The 23,563-nt window shown below is 50.3% G+C and overlaps 1 protein-coding gene across 9 annotated transcripts in view; it reads left to right on the forward strand.

Moving 5' to 3' along the window:
- The window catches only part of MICALL2 (MICAL like 2), a 34,028-nt gene extending 29,054 nt beyond the window's left edge, over positions 1-4,974 (forward strand). For all 9 annotated transcript variants that reach the window (XM_043523910.1, XM_043523909.1, XM_043523912.1 and 6 more), the window contains 4 exons: positions 425-498; positions 1,025-1,139; positions 2,921-2,967; positions 3,055-4,974. In XM_043523910.1, coding sequence (XP_043379845.1) covers positions 425-498; positions 1,025-1,139; positions 2,921-2,967; positions 3,055-3,152 — 334 coding nt within the window. In that variant the 3' untranslated portion in view covers positions 3,153-4,974. The remainder of the gene's footprint in view (positions 1-424; positions 499-1,024; positions 1,140-2,920; positions 2,968-3,054) is intronic.
- Positions 4,975-23,563: the final 18,589 nt, after the last annotated feature.

The following is a 23,563-nucleotide window of genomic DNA, read 5'->3' on the forward strand; positions in this document are numbered from 1 at the left end:
TAGACAGTGAGCTGACCCCGGCAGTGTGGGGGGCTGGAGAATGGGACTTATTGGGGGAGGGGGAGAGACAAGGAAGGCTTGAAGGAATCTCTTGTATATCTGCCAGCTGCTGGGGGTACTAGCTGATGGGGCATCACTACAGTAGAAGCAATCCATACTATACTGGGGTGCTGTGAAGCAGAACTCGCTCACAGGTGGGGAGGGTTGATGGGGGCCCCCCCTAGCCCCACGTCTGGGTGTTAGGAGAGAGAGCGCTTATCTGAGTGCCGTGGGGCAGCCCAGGAGCCCCCTCGCCCTGGCTGGGTCCTCTCCTGAGTCCTGCCGGGTAGTTTGGAGAGCAGCCTCCAGCTCCAAAGCCACGTGTGAGAGTCCTGCTTCGGGGTGAGGCGGGAGAATCACCTATTGCCTCTCTGGGATCTTGCAGATCGAAACAGCAGAAGCTGGAGGAGAAGCAGTGGAATATCGAGAGCGAGCTGCGGCGCCTAATGGACAAACCAGGTAAGCGAGGCAGTCCCAGCAAGGCTGCCATCCCCCACGTGAGCAGCTCTGTGCCAGCCCTTGTCTCTGCATCTTGCTGGGATTCTGCTCTGCAGAAAGAACAGGAGTACTTGTGGCACCTTAGAGACTAACACTTCTATTAGCGCACAAACTTTTGTGGGCTACAGCCCACTTCATCGGATGCATAGAATGGAACATACAGTAAGAAAATATATATATATAAAAAAGGCGGAAGTTGCCATACAAACTGTAAGAGGCTAATTAATGAAGATGAGCAAGGCTGGCAGGGCCTCCTGACCTCCCCTCCACGTAACCCAGCCCAGGAGGGAGAGCAGTGCCTCTGGGGGAGGGGACCAGGGGGTTTGTGAGGGTTTGTGAGGAACCTATTGCTTTTGTAGGTAGGCCTGTGTCCTGCTTGTAGCACAGAGGCAGGGTGTCTGGCACAACAAGCATGCAAGTAACGTAGCGCTCGCTCCATGGACCGAGCCAGAGTAGCATTGCTGTGATTTCCCCTTGTGTTGTACAGAGGCGCAGAAGACCTACATGGAGAAGAAGCGGGAGAAGGAGCTGCTGGACTCCTACTTGAACACCGTCAATGACAGAAACGATATCGTGGAATGTCTGGACGAGGACAGACTCAGGTACAGGACCCCAGGGCAGTGGGGTGAGGGGAAGGCAAGACAGAGGCTCTTGTATCCCACCGCTCCTCGTTCCAGGGCAAATAGGATCTGAAGGTTAGAAAGTGTCAGGTTTGAGGCAGCGTGGTTCCCCCTCTGCCATGTCCCTTTCCAGTGTGGCACAGGAGGGGAAAGGAATGGGGCAGTGAACAGAACGGAAGCTGTTGGTAGCGAGGGATTGAGGAAAGGGAAAGACAGGAGCAGTGGCGCCATGGAAGGATTGGGGGGGAGGGGATAGGGAGCTGAGCAGTTGGGAAGCCTTCTCCAGGGCATGAGCCTGGGAACCCTCCATTTACTGTATGAGCCAAGAGCATGGATCACGCTGTAAAGTTTAGCTTGGGAGCTGGACGATCCCAGAGCTGGGGAGGGACACGGGGGGGCTGGGTTTGTGGTTTTGATTTGTGCCCAGCTCTACTGAGAACAGCCCCCATGTCTCCCTTGGCAACACTTGGGATTCTGGGGGCTCCTCTTAGATTGCGGCCTGGCCTCCCCAGGAGCCCTTGGTGGAGCCAGACCCTGTAACTCTCACTCAGTTGTCTCGCCTTGATCTGTAGTTTACGCCACTGGCACCTCACCAATAGGACAACGGGCCCACGAGTCTCCTCTACAGAGACCTCCGCCCCAGAACGCGCTGAGTCTGGATGATTTGCCCTCCCCCCCCACCATCCCACCCCGCACCTGACTGGGAGCTGCAGGATCCTGAACCCTTTGTGCTGGTGCAGATTCGCAGGGCTGCTGGTGGGGGGTGTTAATAACTGGGGCACCTCCATCTCTGGGCTGCGGAGGGGGCAGGGAGAAGATTTTTCGGGGGAACGGGGGTTTCAAACACCCTGGCCTCCGCCCCCAACCGGCAGCTGGCTGGGGACAGTGGGGGCTTTCCCTGGAACTTTAGAGCGATAGGTTAAAATGCTGTAGCCGGATGTCTTTGCTCTGGCAAGTTCAGAGTGGTTTCGAGCAGCGCCGCGGTGGAGTGGGAAGGAAACCAAATCTTCTGGGGGACAGGGGGAAAGGGCTGTTCTGGGGGAGGATAGAGGAAGAGCATCTCTCGTGAGCTTTCTGAGCACCCCTCGAGCAGGTGCCTGATGGAGGCTGGGTTGTGGGCAGACGCTGGAGCTGACGGGAGCCCTGCTCTGCATGGAGAAGCTGCTTTGTGTAGGCCCTGCCACCTACCCACTCCCCTGTGGTTGGTGGTTGGCTGTGAAGTGCTGGCTTGCTGCATGGCTCTCTGCCTGGAGCGCCCCCCTCTCCTGCACAGGGGAAGGGCCGAGAGGTTAATCTGGTGCTTGTCTTGCTGGCTTTAATATTTCCGTGTGCGCTCCTTTGCAGCCATGTCTCCTGCTGCGCTCCACATGCAGACTGGAGGCCCTGTCTGCTCTCTGCCCTTCCCTGGCTTGGCCAAGGGGCCCTCGGGAGTGTTACCAGCTTCCTCTGCCGCCCAGAGCTCGCAGACACACTGGGACCTGGGCAATTACAGAACTGCCCGTTTCTGTCTGCTCGCTGCTGCCTACAAGGGTGTCTCCCCCTGTCAGGTGGGGTGGCAATGTAGAGCACACCTTCGGGGGCACGCGAGGGCAAGCAATGGAGAGGGCAGTCATCTGGGGGTGTCACCCCGGCCTACAGTGGCAGAGCAGAGGAGCAGCCCTCAGTGGCTTGCTCTGGAGTTTTCCCAGTCCCGCTGGGAGCGCGGGGTACTGGCTCACTGCATTCCTGGTGCCTGTCTCTAACACAGTCCTCTTCCTTCCCAGAGAGCTAGAGGAGGACCAGATGCTGGCAGACATGCTCCGGAAGCTGGGTAAGGGCGCTCTCTGTTGTAACTGACCAGCTCTGTGCTTCAGTAAGGACTGGGACCTCATGCTCTGTGCTCTCTCTTTTCCCGCAGATGCATCTCCAGAGAGCCAGGAGCCCAACAAGAGGAAAAGCAAGTTCCGCTGGTCCAAAATATGGAAGCAGAAAAGCAAGAAGAAAGCACAGCAGTGAAGTTCCCTGCATGGCAGTGTGGAGCGCCATGGCATCCAGGAGATGGTCCCTCCCCAGCGCTGCTTCTCTGGAGTCAGACAGTGCTCCTCTGCCCTGAGAGAAGGGGATTCAGGGCATGAGGACTGCTGGGGCAGTGTGATTCCCCTCTCCTCCCAGAAGGAGCTCGAGGTGTTACCCACCCAGCTGAGTGAGAGCTGCAGCCTCTGCCAGGAGACTGGGACTTGGGAACTCTTGCTTGAATTCTGCGCTGTGCCTTGCACTGAGCCAGCACTGGCCTGGCTCCCACTCCGCTGAGTAGAGCTGATTTTTCTCCCTGGCTGCTAGCTCGCTGGCTCTCTGGTCACACTAGTTCTGGTGCCCCCTGACCACCCCCTGCCACTGAATGGGCATGTGAAGGGGGAGTTGTTCCGCACCCTCCCTTCCAGCATACGTTTGCTCCACGAACATTTGGAAGCTCGAAGGGTGTCTACATTGCAGTAAAACACCTGTCGTTGGCCCGTGTCAGCTGACGCGGGCTCATGGGCTATAAAACTCCAGTGTAGATGTTCAGGCTTGGGCTGGCGCCCAGGCTCTGAAACCCCATGATGGGGGAGGGTCCCAGAGCCTAAATGTCAACACTGCAATTTTATAGCCCTGCAATCCCAAGTCAGCTGCCACGGGCCAGCCATGGGTGTCTTATTGCAGTGCAGACCTGCCCTGCGGAGCCAGGAGTCGCCATGGGCCACCAGGGACGGAGGACCTCTCAGCATCAGGAGCTGCAGGCCCCAGCGTGAACAGATGAGGAAGGGAGGGTGGGCACAGAGCTGGGGACCTGGCTCGCATGGGGAGAAGGTTAGGGACAGGAAGGCCCTCGCTGGGCTCTGAGGAGAGAGGCTGCTGCAGGGACATTCAGCAGCACTTCGGCTTTCCAAACCACAGGGTGCTTGTCTGTCTGGGCCAGGCATCTCCATGACATGACACTCCCTGCTGCCCTCCGCAGGAAGGGGCGGGACTGTGCTTGCTGTCCTGGAGACTGGGCTGGAAAGTGGAGCTCTCGCTGCCTATGGCCCGTCACTCTGAAGGTGGCAGCAGAACCTCTTGCAATGAGCTGGTAACTCAGGAGCCCACGTGGACGATGGGGGTGAGCCACCCACCCCTCCCCCAGCCACATTTTCTTAGTGGGGTAAACAGTCGTCTGCTGAGGCTCCTTTAATGATGAGCCAGCTGCTTCCCGGGGTCCGAGTCTGCTGCAGTCAGGCTGGGATGGGGAAGGCAGCCGAGGAGGGAGGTCTTTGCTGAGCTGAAGGAGTCTCAAGTCAAGGCCTCTCTCCTCACCCCTCCTCTCTGCACATACAGGAAAGGACTGTAGCCATGCGTCTGATCCGACATGCGTACACACCCGGCCTACAGCTCTGTCACTCAGGGCGCTGGGCACCGTGGAGGAAGACGGGGAGGAGGGATTACAAATCTTAGTTTGGAATCTCCCTGCGTTTATTCCCCTGCTCCATCACAATGGATCTCCTTAGGATGCTCTGCTCCTGCACGAGAGAGACTTTCTCATTGGAAGGTGGTCGCCGCCGCGCTCTCAGGATGGAAGTCTGCAGCTTGATACCTGTGCCTCGAAGTATGGTGGCGTAATGTTCTCCGTCTCCGCCAGGTGGCAGTCTGGTCCTCTGACCAGGTTGCTTTGCCCAGGGCGGCGAACAGCTGATTTGCTCAGGAAGTACTAATGCTTTTCCTGTACAGTGTGTGCTGTATCTGTATAGTCAGTGCCGGCATTTGGGGATTCACTTTATATTTGCATACGTTTCTATTCAATAAATCATAAAATTTTAGAGGAAAACCTGGAGCCCTGTGATGTGAATGTGGTGGAGCTGCGGGACATGGGACTACATCCGTACCAGCCAGGACTGGACAGCCTGTGATGATTGAACTTGGCCCTCCTCCCGGGATGGGGGTACAGTGTGCTGGCGGGGGATCGAGAAGGGAAAGCTAGCCCTTGCCTCTGTTTTGTGCAGAGAGGGTTCCCTCCTCCTAGCACCTTTCACAGGCACTAGGGTAACTTGAAACGGGAGGGGGTGGAGAAGAGCTGTTTTGATGCACATGGAACTGAAGCGATGGTCTGAAATTCACCCTGATCTTAGGAACAAGTGAGCGAGAAGGTATTGCCTGTGAGACCTTTGCTCTTCAGGAATCAGCCAGTCCACTTAGTGAAATTGTACATCACCTAATGCACTCCTCTCCTCAGGGCTGGAGCGTGTTTTGCTGCTCTTTCGTAAACGGGGGTGAGCACATCTCTGTAGCCTTCATTCCTCACTGACTTGATTTACAAGTCACCGTCTCCCTCTTCTCCACCCCTAGACTGAAAGCTACACCTGCTCTCTTGCTACTTCTCCCATTATCCCCAAACCCAAACTCTGGGAAACCAGACTGTAGCTGGTGCTTTGGCTGATGGAGCATGAGGCAAAATTGGATCCAACTTGTTTGACCAGAGATGTATTATGTCTGTTGTAACCACAGTAGCCAAATGATGGTTACATCAAACGAAGCAGATCTGGTAAATGCAACCCTGTAGGTCCGTTTCTAGCCACGTATCTTGCCCTGTAGCCTGCGTTTCCACAGAAGCGATTCATTTTATCTCCTGCTAACCGCAGGGGCTTGAAGGGTTAATCTAGAAAAGTGCCGTAATTCTCTTTCCTGGAGAATGAAAGTTGCTTGTGTGAATACTCCTTCAATCATAGGATGGAAGGCTGGTGCTGGGGTTAGGAGACAGCCCTAGGAGCACAGTAAGGCACAAGAATTCCAACAGCCTGCCCCCAGCTGTGACTTTTGTCCCACTATCCAGATCCTGTGCTCCACGGTACAGCCTGTGGCTCTGACCCGGCCAAGAACTAAGCACGTACGTTACAAGGGTGAGTAGTGCCAGTGTTTAATGGTTCCAAGTAGGCTCACCGCATAAAATTAAGCATCTGCCTAAGTCTTTGTAGGGCTGAGGCCTGTGCAAGCCCCAGAAAGGAGAGTTAGAGAGAGAGAAGGTAGGAGAGGTAATATCTTTTATTGGACGGGCTTCTGTTGGTGAAAGAGAGAAGATTTCATTCACACCTAGCTATACTGGAGGATAGAAATACCCCAGCTGCTGGCATGGACTTACCTGCTCCACTCCTACTGAGCCTGGTCAGCTTTTGCCCTCTGCAAATCATCAATTAAATTCAAAAATCCTCTGTCGTACTACAGCCCTGGAAAAGTTTAACCCCATAAAGGGGCTTGCCTGGGGCACTAGTATAAGAACCCCAAACCCTTACCTGCCCCCTGGGAAGGGGAGAGGGCACACGTGCAGAATCCCTTCAAAGGCTGTTGTCCTCCTTTCTGGCCAAGACTAACCTACAGAATTTTGGGGGCTCTGCAAGCATTGACATTTTACGGCTCACGCCCCCCCCTTCTCCAGAAAATTCATAAATGTGTCAGGCTGGGATTTTCGAAGGAGTTCCTCATCTAGCTGGCTTTCAGTGGGACTTGGGCAACTGCCTCCTTCAGCCCCCTGCCCTTGGAAAATCCCTGCCTGCTTCAGCACAAACCTTAATTGCTCGGTCACTGTTAATCTTCTACACTGTTGAAAACGGACAGTAGTTGAGCTGGGGAGCCCTGCCCAAGGAGGGGAATGGAGGCATAAGGCAGCTACAGTAGGACCCCTGCTCTCCTGGGTCATTAAACAAAAGGGTAATGCTGCTGTTTCAATGCTTAGCCAAACCGTCAGCAGTAGTGAGCGTTCGCCATTTGGTCTGTTCCTGCACAGCCGCAGGGGATTGACGGCCCAAGAGTCCAACGTCGGAACAGACTTCATGAACCCATGTAATAGGGGGGCCACCTCCACCCCTCGCTGGGTGGAATTTTATCCTGGATATTACAAGCCACCTGGAGAATGGCATTCGCTGGAATGTCTGGTGGCCTTCTTGCGACATGTCCAAAAAGCATAAGGCCCCAGTAATCTGTAGACTGGAGTGATCATAAACATCTGCATTACAGATGAAGTTGTTCCACTTTATGCCCAATATACAACATTGGCATTTTGTGTGGCAAGCCTCCAGCTTTGCCCAGTCTCAGCGGTGTAGTGTCCCTGTTTCACTGTTTACAATATTATGGGGAGGATACAGCTGCTGCTTCTACATTGGTTTGTCATATGTTCGGTCACACACAGCCCAGCTCGGCCTCCCCCTGGGTGGGCTCTCTCCAGGCGCTTGTGTTTGGGGCCCACCTTGGGTGCTTTAAATTTGCAGGCTCTCGACAGGATCCAGGCATGGGCCCTGGCTTGGGGTTTCTCAGCAGATCCTTTGTCTAGCACCCCATCGTGAGTGCTGACACCCTGTGGTCCAACTCTCTAGCCCCTGGGGTGAGTGTTGACCCCTCAAGTTCCCCCCATAGCCATGTGAGCACTCTGTGCTTACAGGCCACCTCTTCAGGGGAATGTGAGAGTGAAACAAACCGAGTGACGTTGCACAGGATTGTAAGCACAGTTACACTTTACCGATTGCCAGAAATACATAGATCTAGACAAAATATTAAACACACCCGTATGTGTTTCCCTGCCTCAGTTTCCTCAACACTCTGGAGAGTTCTTTGTGTTTAGGTCAGAGTATTCTGGTGTGTCCAGGATCCCCCCCACCCTCCCTGTGCACATGGCTTCTCTCCAGAATCATGGAGTCTCTTGCTCTGGCCTCTGCAGGCAGTGCCCTTTCACTCCCCTGCCCGAAGCTGCCTGGACTGGATGCTGTACCAGAGCAGAGGCCGGATTCCAGATGTGATCTGCCATGCCAGATTCAGTCTCCAGCACCCAGTGTTCTAGCAATGATCCTACTCTATCTACACCACATACATAGCTGGATGCTCCAGGGCTCGGCTGAATAGGGCAGGCACCAATGGGCCATCCTGTCTATGTTTCTCTGAAGCAGGTGAAAAGACTGGTTGCATGGAATTCCAGATCATCAAACAGCTGGTCCCAAAGCTAGTTCCTGTAGGATTGCTGGCACGTGTCCATTCTACTCTGGAGCTAGTGAGGGGGCAACAGCCGGAGCATTTGGCTGGCTAAGCTGTAACTCGCTGCTAATGTTACCCCAGGCCCTTCTTCCCCTTACAAATCCCACGTGATGGACGTGACTAATCTCCAGCCGTAGGGATTTAGTTTCGGCTCCTAAATCTGGTGCCAGCGCAGGCTGCGCTGTCACCTCTGGGGAACCTGGATCTCGTTCCAGCCTGCGCGTGTGTGATTGGTGCCAGCGTTCATAGCCATGTGGCCCCTGCAGTGGTGGGTACTAGCCTGCGGTGATGAATTCTGCCGTTCGGCACCGGCGGTGGGTTTGCTTGGGGGATCTAAACACGGTAGTCCTGTCCCCAGCACCACAGAGCAATCTACACTCTGCTCAGTGGGACCCAGGTGACTGGATAAAGGATGGGACGGTGAAATGGTACATAAGTGCTATGACCACTGAAGAAATCCTGGAGCAAGAACCCCACTGGGTGTGAGCAGCTCTTCCACTGGGCACAGATGTTCTTTGCTTTCCCGACCGTAGATGCTGGAGCCTTCGTTTCGATAACAAAGGGCTGGGCGAATAGGCAGGGCGTGAGTATGGCTGCCTGTGGCACTGCCTAACCTATCTGCATCTTGTGAGAGCTACGATGCGTGGTTTCAGAGGACAGTGGGGGAGACCCAGGTACCAGCCCGTGGGCTGATCCTGCAGACTCCCTTGCACATTTTTACCTTCAAGCCCCTGCACGGCCTCCTGGAGCTCCACAACGCCGCGGGAGCAGGGCCCTCGTTTGTGTGCAGTACAGAGCCAGGGCCCCGTCGGGTCCGGCCAGAATCAGGAACGCTTCTGCTGCTCTACAACTAACTTTACATCGGCCAAAGGTGAGTGGGGAAACTTTGCCTGTGTTTGAAGTAGTGATTCAGCTAGGGCAGGCCGCATTAAAACAGACTCATGCAATCTAGCTGTGTATCATCCCCAGCGGTGACTGGCCAGGCCCTGCTAACGCACACTCCTGCAGTTTTACATTTTAAAAACAGGAGAGTTAGAGTGATTCCTCTTCCTACCTTGCAGGGCCTGAGTTCAGGGCTTAGCAGGTCCCCTGCTCTGATTAACCAAGGGCTGAGCTCCAGCCCCAGGAAAACCAAACAGGCGAAGGTGAAAAAAGGACGCAGCTTTATTCCAGTTAGAAGCTTATGCTGAGAAAATCCCAGGGGTGAACCCTGCGGGCCTGTCTGATGGGAGCGGTTCTACTGTCCGCAATAGAACTGTGCGTGGGAATAAAGTGAGCAGGATATGACCTCAGGACTGCTGGTGCAAGGTAGGGGAGGGGAATTCCTACTCTCCCGCGACTCCCTGCCCACAGCTCTCACCCCCTAAATGATGATGTAACCCAACATCCCCTCCTATCATCTGCTGCAAAGCAAGTTACCCTTTAGTTCTCTCTTGTGAATCACTAGAAGGCTGAGGAGAAACTTCCTGCAAACTCAGTTCCACTTAGTGTCTGTGATACCTACCACCAAGCACAGAGCTCTGAGCTCAGACATTGGCTTGTAAGGGAGAGGGAGTCTGAAATACTCCAGAGAGAGAGAGAGAATGTGTGTGGACACGTACACGTCCATTTCCTCCCAGAGCCCATGACTGGGATGGGGGAGGTGAAAGGTTAACTTTTTTTTTTGGAAGTTTTGTGGCTATTTCAGGAGCTGATTTGAACTCCTTTCCTGTGGGCTCCTGCTGAGGTGTGTTGCCATCTTGATTCACGTGTAACCAGGGTGCAGCAGCTTGTTTTCCCATAGCTAGATGTAAAGGGGAGCACCGGCAGTGCTGTTCTGCACCCCTATTTGCTGGGCCCCGCACTGGGTGTGTGACTCCAGTAGGCTCAGGACAGGAATTCTGGAGGGGAGGTGTGGGGCTGACAGCCCATTCTAGCCAATCAGGACTTAGAGATGGAGCCCTCACTTCCCTACAGTCTGTCTCCTCTCCCCCACCCCTCCCGGCAGGTTTCTTTAATTACAATCTCAGAGGTAATTTTTGACGGATCATTAACGGTTCAGAGTAAACAAGGGGAATTCTCTGAATTATTCGCCATGAGCACAAAGGGAAATTGACTTTCATCTTCCCCCTGTTCTTCCAGTGAAGATCTGGGATGAAAGCCACATGGAAGGAGGGAGCCCGCTGGCTGCTGTCTTGCACCCTGAATCAGCTTGAGATGGAGAAGCAGAGCACTCCAGTTTATCTTGCTGTTACCCAGCAGAGGCAGGACCTCAACAGGGAGGTCCCCTCTCTTTTCATGTTGGTGGCAGGGGCCTGTTACACAACTGGGATCAACATGGGGGAAGAATCTCACATACACGGGGCCTGAGCAATACACCAGCCCCTCTCCCGTCCCCCTTAGGTCTGGGGTGCGATCTCTCCCAGAAAGCCATGTGAAGGATGAGGGACTCATCTCCATTCACACATACGTGCTTTCTCTTCACCATCAGCAAGTCGGGACACCGAATCACTGAAGAAACCAGCTTCGCTTTTAAGGGTGTTGTTGGCCAGGAGCACTTTGGTCCTGAAGGCTAAACCCAGAGTCCAGCACCAAATGTAAGGAGGGGGGAGTGCGATGTTCCTGTGATGGGGGATCGGGTCCTGAGAGCTGGGTCTATTCTAAATGCCAGGCCATTGCTCTTCAGGAATATTCTGGAGTCAGGGAGACTGACTCTACCAAGGGCTCTTTGCCAGGGGAATCACCCCAACCATCCTCTCTATGGGAAGGTGGAATTTTCTCAGGGGCCTGGCACAGGCCTCAGGAGAACGGGACTGAATTAAAGGGGTAGCTCTGGTACTAATGCCAGGTGCCCCCCCCCCAGTTTGGTGAAACACACCCATGAAACCCCCCCACATCTACTCTCTGTCCATGTCACACCCTACGTGGCAAGCTCCCCTAACCTACACAGGCCCCCAGACTGGGATCACGCACAGTGTCACAGCATGCCTGGTAGCAAACGACCGAGGGAAGGTTATTGACAGTCATGTTGGGGCTCCTTCTAGCCGGGACTTTATCTGCCAGGCATGAATATTATTTTAATACCAAGTTTGTCATGGCTATTCTTCCAGGTGAGAGGAGGGATTTTGGGAGCCTCCCTCCAGCTGTCAGTCAGCAAGCCTTTCCTTTTCCTGGCTCTTTGGAGACAGCAGCCCCAGCAAGGTGAGACAGTGGACGCTTTTCCTCTTGTTAATAGCCATGCGTAATCTCCCCACAGAGGGACCCTTTGTCCTCGACGCTAGCCACCAGGAGTCATTCAGGGACAGATGAGAAGCTATAATTGGTCTGTGACAAATTAAACCATTTTTCCTTAGGAGATGAGAGCAGGACTGTGGTGTGGGTCTGGCACCCATCACGGGGAGGGGGGTGGTGGTCTGAATAAGCGCCTTGCAAATTATCACCCATCACTGGGAGGAGGTGCTGGTCTATGAAGAGCAAAGGGATGCGGTTTTACATTTTTCACTATAGCTGCCCTTTGGGGTTCGATGGGGGCAGCTGGGGTGCGGGGGGGGGGTGAGCAGGGAAAGGCTGAGTCAGTGAGCTGAAGGAGGCCTGAGGAAAGGGGCCTGCTGCAAAGCTGGGGCTGTGTTTCCCTCTTTCTTTATCATCTAAGCCCCAAGGCTCAGATGCGCAAGGGTAATTAGGCTCCTACAGGAGTTAGGCACCTAAATACTTTTTGAGGAGCTGAGCCCAAATGCCTATTTCTCCTCCTCCTCCTCTGTATCGACACTGCCAGTGCTTTATAACACACTAAAGGGAAGGTCCCTGCTCCATGGCACCTGCAACCTGGTGCAGATGAAAGCCTCGCTATGGAGACGTTCTTAACCAATCACCATGGGCTGGGAAACAGGGCCAGGAGACATAGGGGAGGAGCTCAGGAGAGGTGGCTGGTTGAATCGCCTTTCATGGATCCCTGGCCCAGGAGCTGACAAACTCATTTTGGACCTGATGGATAATAAGATGGCAGGGAAGGGCAGAGGAGAGAGGACAGGTATCCCATCCTTAAGCTGAGGTGGCTGATCAGTGAGACTCGTGCTCAATATGATGGAGCACAGGACAGGAGAGAAATGGAGCTCAGATCTCATTTGGGAGACGAATGGAGAATGAATGAGAAGACCACTAAGCATCAGGTTTGTGGTGGGCTTTGTGGAAGAAGAGGGCCTTCAGGAGGGAGAAAGAGGCAAGGGGAGAGGCTCTGGGAATCAGACCAGGCAGGGTGATCCACACATAGGGACCAATGGTGAAGAAGGCACAGAGCTGGTAGTGGGTGAAGCAGATGAATGGGGGGGTCGAGGCTAGCAGTGTGTAGCTGAGACCAGGGGCTGAAGCGCCAAGGAACTAGATCAGCTGCATGGGTCTGGGGCAGAGTTATACAAGGCCTTGAAGTTTGAACTTGAAAACAAGAAGGTTCTGCTTGGTGCAGTAGAGAAAGAAGGGCTGGAGAAGGGGTGACATGTTTGCATCAATGGGCTAGGACCTTGGCCAACTGCATTTTATATGGATAGCAAGGGGAGGTTGCAGACATCAAGAGGGGAGATGATGAGGGTCTGGGTGAGAGATGGACACACAAAATCAGACCTTAGTGATGTTGCATGGGAAGAAACAAGAGTCTGGATATGAGGGGGCGGGAAGAGACAAAGATGACCCCCCAGGTTACAAGACCTGGATGACAGTAGGGCGAAGATAGGAGTGGGATGAGTGTGGGAGAAAGATTAGGAGCTCAGGTTTAGCCATTTCAATTCCATGGTGAGAAACTCAGGAGGAGACATCAGAGGGGCAGGTTGGGATGTGGATTTGACTGGAGGGTGATAGGTTTGCGCATCACCAGCATAAAGAGGGCTGCTGAAGTAATGTGAGTGGATGACATCCTCCAGAGAAAGGATGTAGAGACCTGAAACAGAGCTTGTGGGATCCCCATGGAAATGGGGAGGAAGGGGACACTGGTGGTCTGGCCGGAGAAGTAGGAGAACAAGGAGCGAGCAGTATTACAAAGGCCAAGGGAGGACAAGTTGTCAAGCAGGAGAGAGAAAACAATGGTGCCAAAGGCAGTGTTGAGACAGAGGAGGATGAGGTGAGGCTTTGGAGCACAGGCCCTGAGATTAATTAAAAGAGGCCACTGGAGAACTTTAGTGAGAGATTTCATTGGCAGAAGCCAGGTTGGAGAGGATTTAGGATGGAGCTGGAGGTGGAGAACTGCTGTAAAGTGCTTAATCAGTGTGTCTAAAGGTGAAGGGAGATGGAGTGATAGTTACAGACACCTCTGGTCTCCCATGCCCCAAAGTGCCAGAATATCACAAAAAAACTTCTCTTGTTCTCGTGAGGTTTCCAACCCAGGTTTTTAGACCCAAGAGGACAGCATAGTTCAGAGCAGCATCTGTATTTCCAGGTGGTTAGCTGAACCAAACTATCAAGCTCTTGATGTTCCCCCATGGTTATTTAAAATGTCCTATGTGAAGAAGCAATTCTGAGGTAAGCATCCGGACAATCATCTACTAGGCATTTGTATTTCAATACTTATAGCTGCTGGATCTCAAGGGTATCCTTTTGTGAGACAAGGCACTGTTACTGCTTCACGCTTATTCTCATTATGTCCATGGTGTTGGTTTTTTGTTTGGTGAATAAAAAATGAAAGCAGGGTTAAGCACAGACTGAATCTCTAAATGCCCCGAACTCACTAGGCTGGGATGTGGAGTGGGGAGCAATTAGCACAGAGAATCTGTAACTAACTTTTTGAAACATTCTTTCCCAGCCACTTGCTGAAATCCTCATGGTGCCTTCCCATTTGCTGCCAATATTCCTGGTGCATCATTCTGGGACAACACAGATACCAACGACCTCCCAGAACAAGGGCTTTTGGTATCCGTGCTGTCCCAGAATGATGCATCAGGAATATTTGTAAAGAGCCAGGCAGTGCCAGGAGAATTTCACAAGGGGAGGGCAAAACAGTAAAACAAATGTGCTGAATACCCCTCAGAGACTGGTGAGTGGCGCCTACAGCACGTATCTTTGTTCTTGACTCAACTTTCATTTTACAGCTCAGCTTTAGCTTTGCCCTCTTTTCCTATAATAGTTATACTGCACTCCCAATATTCGGGAAGCACCAGTCGGTCTTGGCGCAATAAAGTCGTGACATTCAGGCGTGAAAGTGTTGGGGAGATATAAATATTTAGCCTCCTTTCCATGTTCTTTATAAAATGATTCAATAAGCAGGTAATATTTAAAAAACATGATGGTTTTTTAACCACAAGGGTTACTAAAGATAAACTCTGATGGAAGAAGCCGTTGGGCCAATTTCACCCCAGATGTAAATCTGTTTACTTCAGTGATGTCACAGAAGGCATACATTGGGTTCTCAGAATGGTTCTGTAACATGTAAGTATCTACAAGTAATAGCCCTTGACATGTGATAGGTGAAACCGGGTAGGCTAGTTGTGAATCTATAGAAACTCAGTGATTATAGTCTGGGAAGCTTACGGGATGCATATCAAAGCGAATATGTGACTTGCGTAAGTGTGATGTAGGTCTGGAGCTAAAATGATAAGAGTCATATCAAGGGAATAACTTAATTAACTGGTTTTGATCAAAGAACTATATGAATTCAATAGCCCAGTTTCAAGAGCTAAATGATGAAGTTTAAAGAAACTGTACTTGACTGAATTATCAATTTTCCTGGCTAAGGAGCTTTAAAGTAGCATTAAGAAGGGACAGTCTATTGTTCCAGTTAGGACAATTTCCTCCCACCCCCAAACGATCAGAGAGGTGGGGCTAGAGCTTGTCTTTCAAACACTCCTCTGAGGCAGGCAGGGGCATGAGTCAGACAATAGCGGTAAATAAAGGCTACCAAGGAAAACTGTGTCTCTGCCCTCCCAAGTTAATGGTCTCTAGCAGTGTAACTGGGAGTGATGAGCTGCCATCTCTATTGTGGTGGGAGAGATTTTTCAATTTATGTTTTATTTTCTGTAGCTTCCATTTCGTTGAGGAGTCTGGGTCAGAAATAGTCCTTGGGAAAGTGTCAAGACCGCCCGGACATTTAGGGTTTGATCCCAACAGCACTGACTGTCCGGTTTCATAGTGAAAAATGTCATTCGCTTAAATAGTAAGATAGAGATGGTTGGATTACTGCAACAAAAGAGAGTGATGCCCCAAAAACAAGGGTTCGTGTAGTCTTTAAAATACAAAATCCTTATGTGTATGTGTGTGCCATTGTCTGTCTATTCATTCCCTATTCGGCTGCATTTATAGCCACCTCCTTGTTTGGTCTCCATGCCTACTAGTCTTCATTCCAATACAGAATGATTCTCATGGGCACAGTCGGAAAGAACTGTTCAGACAGCCAAAATAATTGCAATTTGTCCACTGTCTTCACACCTTCTTCTTAACAATGACCACCAACTGCTGACTCTGTCGGCTACTGGAATCAGGGTTTGCAGGCATTTTAACCAGTGGTTATGAGCTAGTGAAGCACTTTCCAGAATGATATGAGCAGAGGTGTCCCCCTCAACAGCTCATTCAAGACATAAAAACCAGGTGAAATGCTACCTTCTACATGACTGGACGTATTCTTGATCACAAAGTAGTAGTTACTGAATGCAATTAGTACAAAGAGTCAGGAAGAGGGTATTTTACCCAGCAAACCATCCTGTCACCACTTCCATATCTCAAAACCCTGGCTGATCATTGCTGGGTCCAATAGCGGGAAGAAATGTTGATGCCTTATGTTCAGAGCCAGGGGCAACACACTCAACCAACAGGACACCAACCTGGAAATGTTATCTAACATATTGTTTGTTGTACCATTGTTCCTAAAGAAAATATATTCTAAAAAGAAGAAACTAAATGGTCCCAAAGTGGAACCTTGTCTATTAACTTAAACTGTCTCTGGGCTCCCTCAGAACCTCATCTCTGAATACGAATTTCATATTGGTCCAAGGGGCCTGAGCCTTTTAATCTGCTTCTATCAATGACTGTGATAGAGGAAAAGGCCTGCCATTTTCTCCCTTCTACAGACTAGTATAGTGCTGATTTCTCTCCTCTGTCTGATTTCCTCCCTCCCCTTCACTGGCTCTATCACTTTCTTTCCATCAGCCAGCACTCAGCAGCAAACTTCTCTTTCCTTCTCCCACCATAAGTGTGATGGACTGAGCATGTTATGTCCAGCAGGCCCTAAAAGCCCAGCCCAGGGCAAAAGATCCTTGGGAAGGTTAGAATTAGTTCCATTTCTCACTCCTCCTCCAGAATTTTCTGCTGTCAGTGACTGTGGGTCAACCTCAAGTTCGCTCTGTGAAATTAGTTAGCTCCTTCTCCTGTCCAGAGTCATGAAACGGTCTCTGTTGAAGAGACCAACCCTAGGTCCACCAGTTGGTGAGTCCTGTGTGTTTTATGACTTCCTCTGGTGTGTGTGTTTAGATTTGGGTGTATTTACTCTCTGAGCAGCCGCAGTGGTTTTCCTTTCTCAGAGGAGGGTGCTACCAGCTAGTAGCCAAAGCTGTGGTTGGCCATGTGGCATCTGAATAGCCAGGGCCATCTGGGATCAGAAGGGCTGGGGTGGCTTCCTACAGTCACTTTCCCCACTGCCATTCTGGAGGTGATAATATAATTCATATCAGAAGAGTTAGTGGGCTGAAAATGAATTGGAGAAATCAATCCAGAGGGTATAAATGAATTAGCATGTAAATGAGGACACTTGCTCTACATAGTTTAATATTGCCTGCAGCTGTAAATAATTCCAGGGATGGAATCAAAAGCCGCAAACAACTTCATTTTTGCGCTCCTCCCCCGTGCAGGAGCACCTGCAGCTACGACCAACTGATGCTTCCCTCACAGAAATGTAGTGTTGCAGGGAATGCGTGTCGCAGGGGGATTTAAGGAGGATATTTTTTCCCCCCTGGTTGCACATTATTTACAAGGCTGCTGGCTCATGGCTTCTTGCATCGACACATTGTGTGCATGCATACCACCAGTGCAGCAGTAGTTGGGAAGACTGTGAAAGGGAGGGAGGGGGGAGGTTTCGAAACAGTGCTGGGTGAAGGTGTATGTGAAATAGACACCCACCTCTCCCCTGACCTTGCAACATGAAAACGCCTCCAACGGGGCAGAGGGCAAACAGAGGTTCATCTTCTACCCCACTCCTAATTGCGGAAGGGAATGCAGGAGAGGGGAGTTCTACCCAGAACTTAGGGCGGGATGGTGGGTCACACATACACAGCATAGCTAATAGGCCCCCAGTTCTGCTGTCCATCCCTATTAGAGTGTCCAGATGTTCCAATTTTATAGGGAGAGTCCCAATTTTGGGTCTTTTTCTTATATAGGCTCCTATTACCCCCCACCCCCACCCCGTCCCGATTTTTCACATTTGCTGTCTGGTCACTCTAATCCCTATTCAGCAAAACACTGAAGCACGTGTCTAAGTTCTCTTGGTTTCAATTGCACTTAAACATTTGCTCATGTGCTTTGCTGAGCTGAGGGCTACGGAAGGTTCCAGAAAGACGTGGGGGAGTGGAGATAACAGCCGGCCTCCCTGGCTGCCTGGCGAGCAGGAGGTAAGGGATAGGTGTGGGTATAGTAACTTGGTAAGGACATGGGGAAATGGGGCTGCCCTGGGTGACTGGTGGAGAGCAGCATTAGGGGCGGCTATAGAAAAGCTTGGAGGGTTGATGTTCTCTCCAGTGATGGTGATGACCTTGGAACCAGGAGGGTATCCACACCACAAGCAGCAGGCCTGGGAATAGGACGGCTGCGGGACAAAGGGATGTGACAGCTGGGGGTATGGCCCATCTTGGCCTAGAGGGGATGCAGGGGTTTTGACAGGCACACACATCCCTTTGAAAAGGCTACGATAAGCCTGTGATTTTATCTGCCTCTTTCTCTTGTTTATGGCCAGCTTTGTAACTCTCTGAGCGTGTTCTTTAAACCCTGGTTCTCTACAGTTCCCTCTCCCTGCGAACGTTCCTGTTTCCTATGCTTAGTAATGGACCTGCACCCTGTTAATATGGGAACAAGGTGGGGCTGTGCTGGTAGAGACTATCCCATTGATACTGCTGGCACTGAGACACCAAGGCGCGAGGTGCCTTTGGCTAGCTAGGTAGTGATGCAGCCTCGCTGTCCCATTGCTGATCATTAACACTTTGGGAGGCCTTATTACCCTAACCTATATACCTCACAGAGGAAGAGATGAGGAGTTAGTGCCGGTGGCCTAGACTCAGAATGGAAATCCCTGTTCTTTTTAACTTTTTAACTCTTTAGCAGTGGTACCAAAGTCCTGCTGGAGATAGCCCTCCCTTATTATTAGTGCTGTAGCCCCTGCAGGCCCCAGGGTGCCAGGCACTGTACAAACACAGGCAGACCCTGCTCTGAAGAGTTTGTAATTCAAATAGCAAAGACAGAGAAAAGATGGGGAGGACATTGGTTCAGTGTCCTGGTATAGGCTGGGAGGTACCTTTCACAGGTAACTGGTTTGGAATGTAGTATCCAAACCAGAGATACGGAAAGGTACACCATGGTACCAGAAAACTAAGATAAAAGACTGGTAAATTTTAGTCGTGGGTGATGTACAGAGTGTTTTTCGCTTGTAAACAGCTCTGATATAAATATAGGTAATTTTGGGGGTGTATTTCAAAGCACACCTTCTCTGGAAGGTGAACTGGCACGGCAAAAGAGAGCGAACCACTTCCCTTTGGTATGGTATTAACTCTTTCCTTTCTGTATTGTACAGCTTTATCTTAAGACAATAAACTTGGCTAAGCTGGGTTATCTGGTGTCTTGAATGTTTTTAATATTGAACCACAAGACTAGTCGTGCAATTGGCTACACTTTTAGCAATAAAACACATATCTTCTGATCACCCTCCTTCCCTGAAATGCTAGAAGCCTTGAGAGAATCCAGCTGCAGAGTCCCTGCAGACAAAAAACCCTAGAGAGTATCTGGATTTGAAGTCCACTTACTACCTACTAGTCTCTGCAATGCTAGCAATTCCTGGCGAGAAAGTTGGACATGGGATTCCTGTTGCTGTCATGGGGCCCTGTAATATTCTAGCACTGGAAAAGTCTTGGCTGGGGAGTCCCTTGTAGTTCACAAAGGCCTTGGCCTTCAGGCCTTTCATCACATCACAGAGTGACACTATGACAGCGTGGCTTTGGATCTCCTTGGGTGGCTCCAAGAAGTTCTATTGCGAAGTTTTTGAACTGGCTGTGCTGACAAGAGCAGATAGATAGGCCTCCACACTCTTTTATCAGTGGTTCCCTCTTGTTTTTGACACTGACAGATCATTGAGTTCTTCTTTCATCAGGTCGGCGTTTCAGGTTCTGCACTAACTAGATCTCCCAGGTGGACTGGAAACACTGATTAAGACAGATAGAGTGAATGCAAGTCCATTAAATTGTTAATAAAGAATATTACACACATACCTTAATCTGCAGCTAGCCTGACACTTTATAAAAGTACATTAGGATGTAATCCAATTGAAGCCACAATATCAAGAACATCTTATCTCATCACAAATTGAAATTATATCATATTCCTCATTTCTTAAATTAAAAAGCTAAAACCTTTTAGTTTGCTCTCATATGCTTGTGTAAAACTTAATCAGTGGTTTTAACAACATTATTTTTCAATATGGGCCATTTCTGCTCTCATTTATTTACAAGAGAGAACTTCCTGGTAGGAGAAGTGATTCAATTTGCAGGAGGATACATCAAGCACTTAAGGATTTTGCACGGATTGATTGATTATTTATCATGTTATCTTGCCTGGAGTCGTCTGACATGGCTGTGCTCTCGCTATCTCTCATTCCACCTAATGCTCTTCCTTTTTCGTCTCCTTCCCTTTCAACGCTTGGGGCCTTCTCGTCTGTGTCTGTGTGCATGTTGGAGGAGGAGGGGGTCAGGGGAGGCAGGGCTTTTGCAGCCTCTGCTGGGATGAAGATGTTGGAAGGAATGAAGTGAGATATTAGTATAACTGGGAGAGATTGGGGGCTGAGGGGAGGGTGAAGAATGGCTGGAGACTCTACCAGTGTTCCTTCTGTGTTAATCATGCTGCTGCTGTGTACTGTTTCTCTGGAGTATGCTTTCATCCTTAGCTCACCAAGCACTTTACAGAGGCCCCTCGCTTACAGAAGAGGAAACTGAGGCACAGAGCGGTCGTATGCTGTACTGAAAGTCATAGGGTGGGTCCAGGGCAGAGCTGGGAACAGAAAGCAGCTCTCTGGAGAGGCAGCTCTGTGCTTCGTGCAGTAGAGGGCATAACTGCCCCTGAGCCCCGCCCGCCAGGCTTGGCCTCCTTAGAGCAGCACTGCTACCCCCTGTGCTGTGCTCCTATCCTGGGGGGGATTCTCTAAGTGCAAGAAGGCAGATCTGCCTGCACTGGAAAGGAAGCTGTCTCAGCGATGGTAGTATTTGAATAAGGGGCTCCACAAAACTGCCCCCTCCCCCCCCATGTCCCAGCAGGCATTGTGCTTGCAGAGAAGGGAGAGGGACTGTGAAATCTATTCTCATTTCAAGGGAAACTCTTTCTCCGAACTATCGCCTTACTCAGCAGGGCACTTACATAAGAACGGCCCTACTGGGTCAGACCAAAGGTCCATCTAGCCCAGTATTCTGTCTTCTGACAGTGGCCAGTGCCAGGTGCCCCAGAGGGGATGAACAGAACAGGTAATCATCAAGTGATCCATCCCCTGTCGCTCATTCCCAGCTTCTGGCAAACAGAGGCTAGGGACACCATCCCTGCCCATCCTGGCTAATAGCTGCTGGTGGACCTATCCTCCACAAACTTATCTAGTTCTCTTTTGAACCCTGTTATAGTCTTGGCCTTCACAACATCCTCTGGCAAAGAGTTCCACAGGTTGACTGTGCGTTGTGTGAAGAAATACTTCCTTTTATTTGTTTTAAACCTGCTGCCTATTAATTTCATTTAATGACCCCTAGTTCTTGTGTTCTGAGAAGTAGTAAACAACACTTCCTTATCTACTTTCTCTACACCAGTCATGATTTTATAGACCTCAATCATATCTCCCCTTAGCCGTCTCTTTTCCAAGCTGAAAAGTCCCAGTCTTATTAATCTCTCCTCATATGGAAGCCGTTCCATACCCACTTCTGCTGACCCACCAGGTTGGTGGATGTCGGAATCCTGCTGGGAAGGGTTGGCTACTTGGCTCCTGCTGTCTCCTGGTGGCAGGTGTGGTTCGTTAACTCCACCCTGAAGGAAGGCCTTAATGACAGTTAGAAGGGAGGTGTATGAGGCAGCGAGGGTATGGGACTGAGCCGTGCTAAGGGGGAAGAAACTTGAGGACGGTCAGTCGTTGGGAGAAGGCTGGGGCTCATGTTAACCCAACCAATCCCCAGGAAGGGGTGCTGAATTTTGATCCTACTCGGTGTGTACTGGCTGCCTTTTGGAACAGGGTGGGAATGCCAGCGTCTCTCATCTAGCCAAGGAAGCACCACTGGGCATGATCAGATCTTGGCCCGGGCCCTTCTCAGATCTTTGGGAGGATGTGCTGTTCTGGGAGTTTGAAACACACCTCTTTCCTCAGTAAAGTGATTGCCTGGGATATGGGGTGACTGAATAACAATAGCTCCACATGTTGCCTCCGCCCACCCATCCCTCCCATGCCAATCTGGCGGAACTGCTTTTTGAAGCAGAACGGCTAGTTCTCAAATGTTACCATTAAAAAACCCAACTCAAGTGCTTGGCCAAGTGCCTTTTAGCACCAAGAGATTATGGCTGTGTGGGTACAGCACTGGATGAGGAATTTGCAGAGCTGAGGTCAGTCTGCCTCTGCTACAGTCCACCTTTGTGACTCTTGGCAAATCATTTAATCTCTCTGAGCCTCAGGTCCCTATCTATACAATGGGGATGATGATCCTTCCTTCCTCTGTATTGTCTATTTAGATTGTGGGTGTTTGGGGGTGGGAGCTCTCTCTAATTTAAGATTGTGGGGCCTCTAGAAGCTCCCATAATTCAAATAATAATAATAATAATAATGATACCCCATTTGCTTCTCCTACTGGTGAATTGTGCACCGGGATATTACCAATAAATGTGATTGCACTCTGGAAAACCCCCTCATTCAAAAGAAGCCACATATCTTTGATCCCTGGTGTCATCCCTGAAGAACTCTTCCCACACACTTTGCTTGGCACTGTTGTTTAGGAAGCAGAGCAAAGGAGTGGGAATTGCAACACATGGGATTAATTCTTTGTACTGCTACTGATTTATGGTGTGACCTGGGGCAAGTCACTTTCTGTTCCTCAGTTGACACGTCTCTAAAATGGAGATAACAGTTGTTAACCTCAGAGCGTTATCCTTAAGGGCATATTTGATAGACAATATTGCGAGCCTCAAGTGTTAAAAAAAATCCTGAGCCCGGCCCCCAAATCATGAAATTGGCTTAAAAATCATAAGAATTTAAAAAATAATAAATTAGGGGTTCTTTTTATTTTCCTTTTGGTTCCTGAGACTTTAGGGTTCATGTCTTCAGGCATTTCTCTGCAACCACGAAGGTCAGAAACAGTTTTTTAATGAAAGCTGAGGTTCCCATGTAAATCCCATGACTCCAGGGACTTTAAGAAAAACATCAACCATTGTGCCATTCACAATAAAATCACGAGCATTGGGAACATTAGTGGACTCTCTAAGGTGCTCAGTTACTGTGGGGCTAAACACCTTCAACCAATGGCTGCGCTCCTGCAGCTAGTTATATATGTGTTTAATTGAAATCAATGGGACTAACTCGTGTCAGACGAAGTGTGTGTCTGAAGTATTGGGACCAATGCTTGCAAAGCACTTTGAGATGCTTGGATGAAAGGGGCACTACTCTGTGATCCTTACGATCTTTGGGAAGGTTGCAATGGCTTTGTGCAAAGTAAAAATATAAACTCACTTTTGCATACTTTGTTTTTTTCAGTTGTGATAAATAGAAATGCAGGAAAAGAAAAAATCCACTCCAAACAGCTAGAGAAGGAAAACAGCCCCTGTGCAATTTGTTACATGTCTGGTACGTTTTGGCTGCTAGCTTTACAGGTATTTATAAAGACTATTGAGCCTCCCGGCAAACAGCCTCTAGATTCCAGGCTTCTGCTTTGGTGCCTGGTCCATGCTTGGCTGAGCCTTTATAGTAACTTCATGGTTTTTCAGCGTTTGTAGCCAAAGCTTTGATTTTTGAGGCTACCAATTGCCCAGAGTGGGGATGAGACGATTAATCAAATTATTTGAATGGAATTCAACAGAGTTGGGAAGTGACCAGTCTTCCTCCTAATCTTCCAATTGAGATGTCAAGCAGGGCTCCAGCACTGAGGGCCAAGCACACAGCTCTGGTGTTCAGCGGGGCAGAGTGTGGAACCAAAGCTCAGGCGGTACTCAAAGTGACCAGGTTATAAGTAGCAAGGAGGGCT

This window comes from Chelonia mydas, chromosome 10, assembly GCF_015237465.2.
Source record: "Chelonia mydas isolate rCheMyd1 chromosome 10, rCheMyd1.pri.v2, whole genome shotgun sequence".
Taxonomy (NCBI): Eukaryota; Metazoa; Chordata; order Testudines; family Cheloniidae; genus Chelonia; species Chelonia mydas.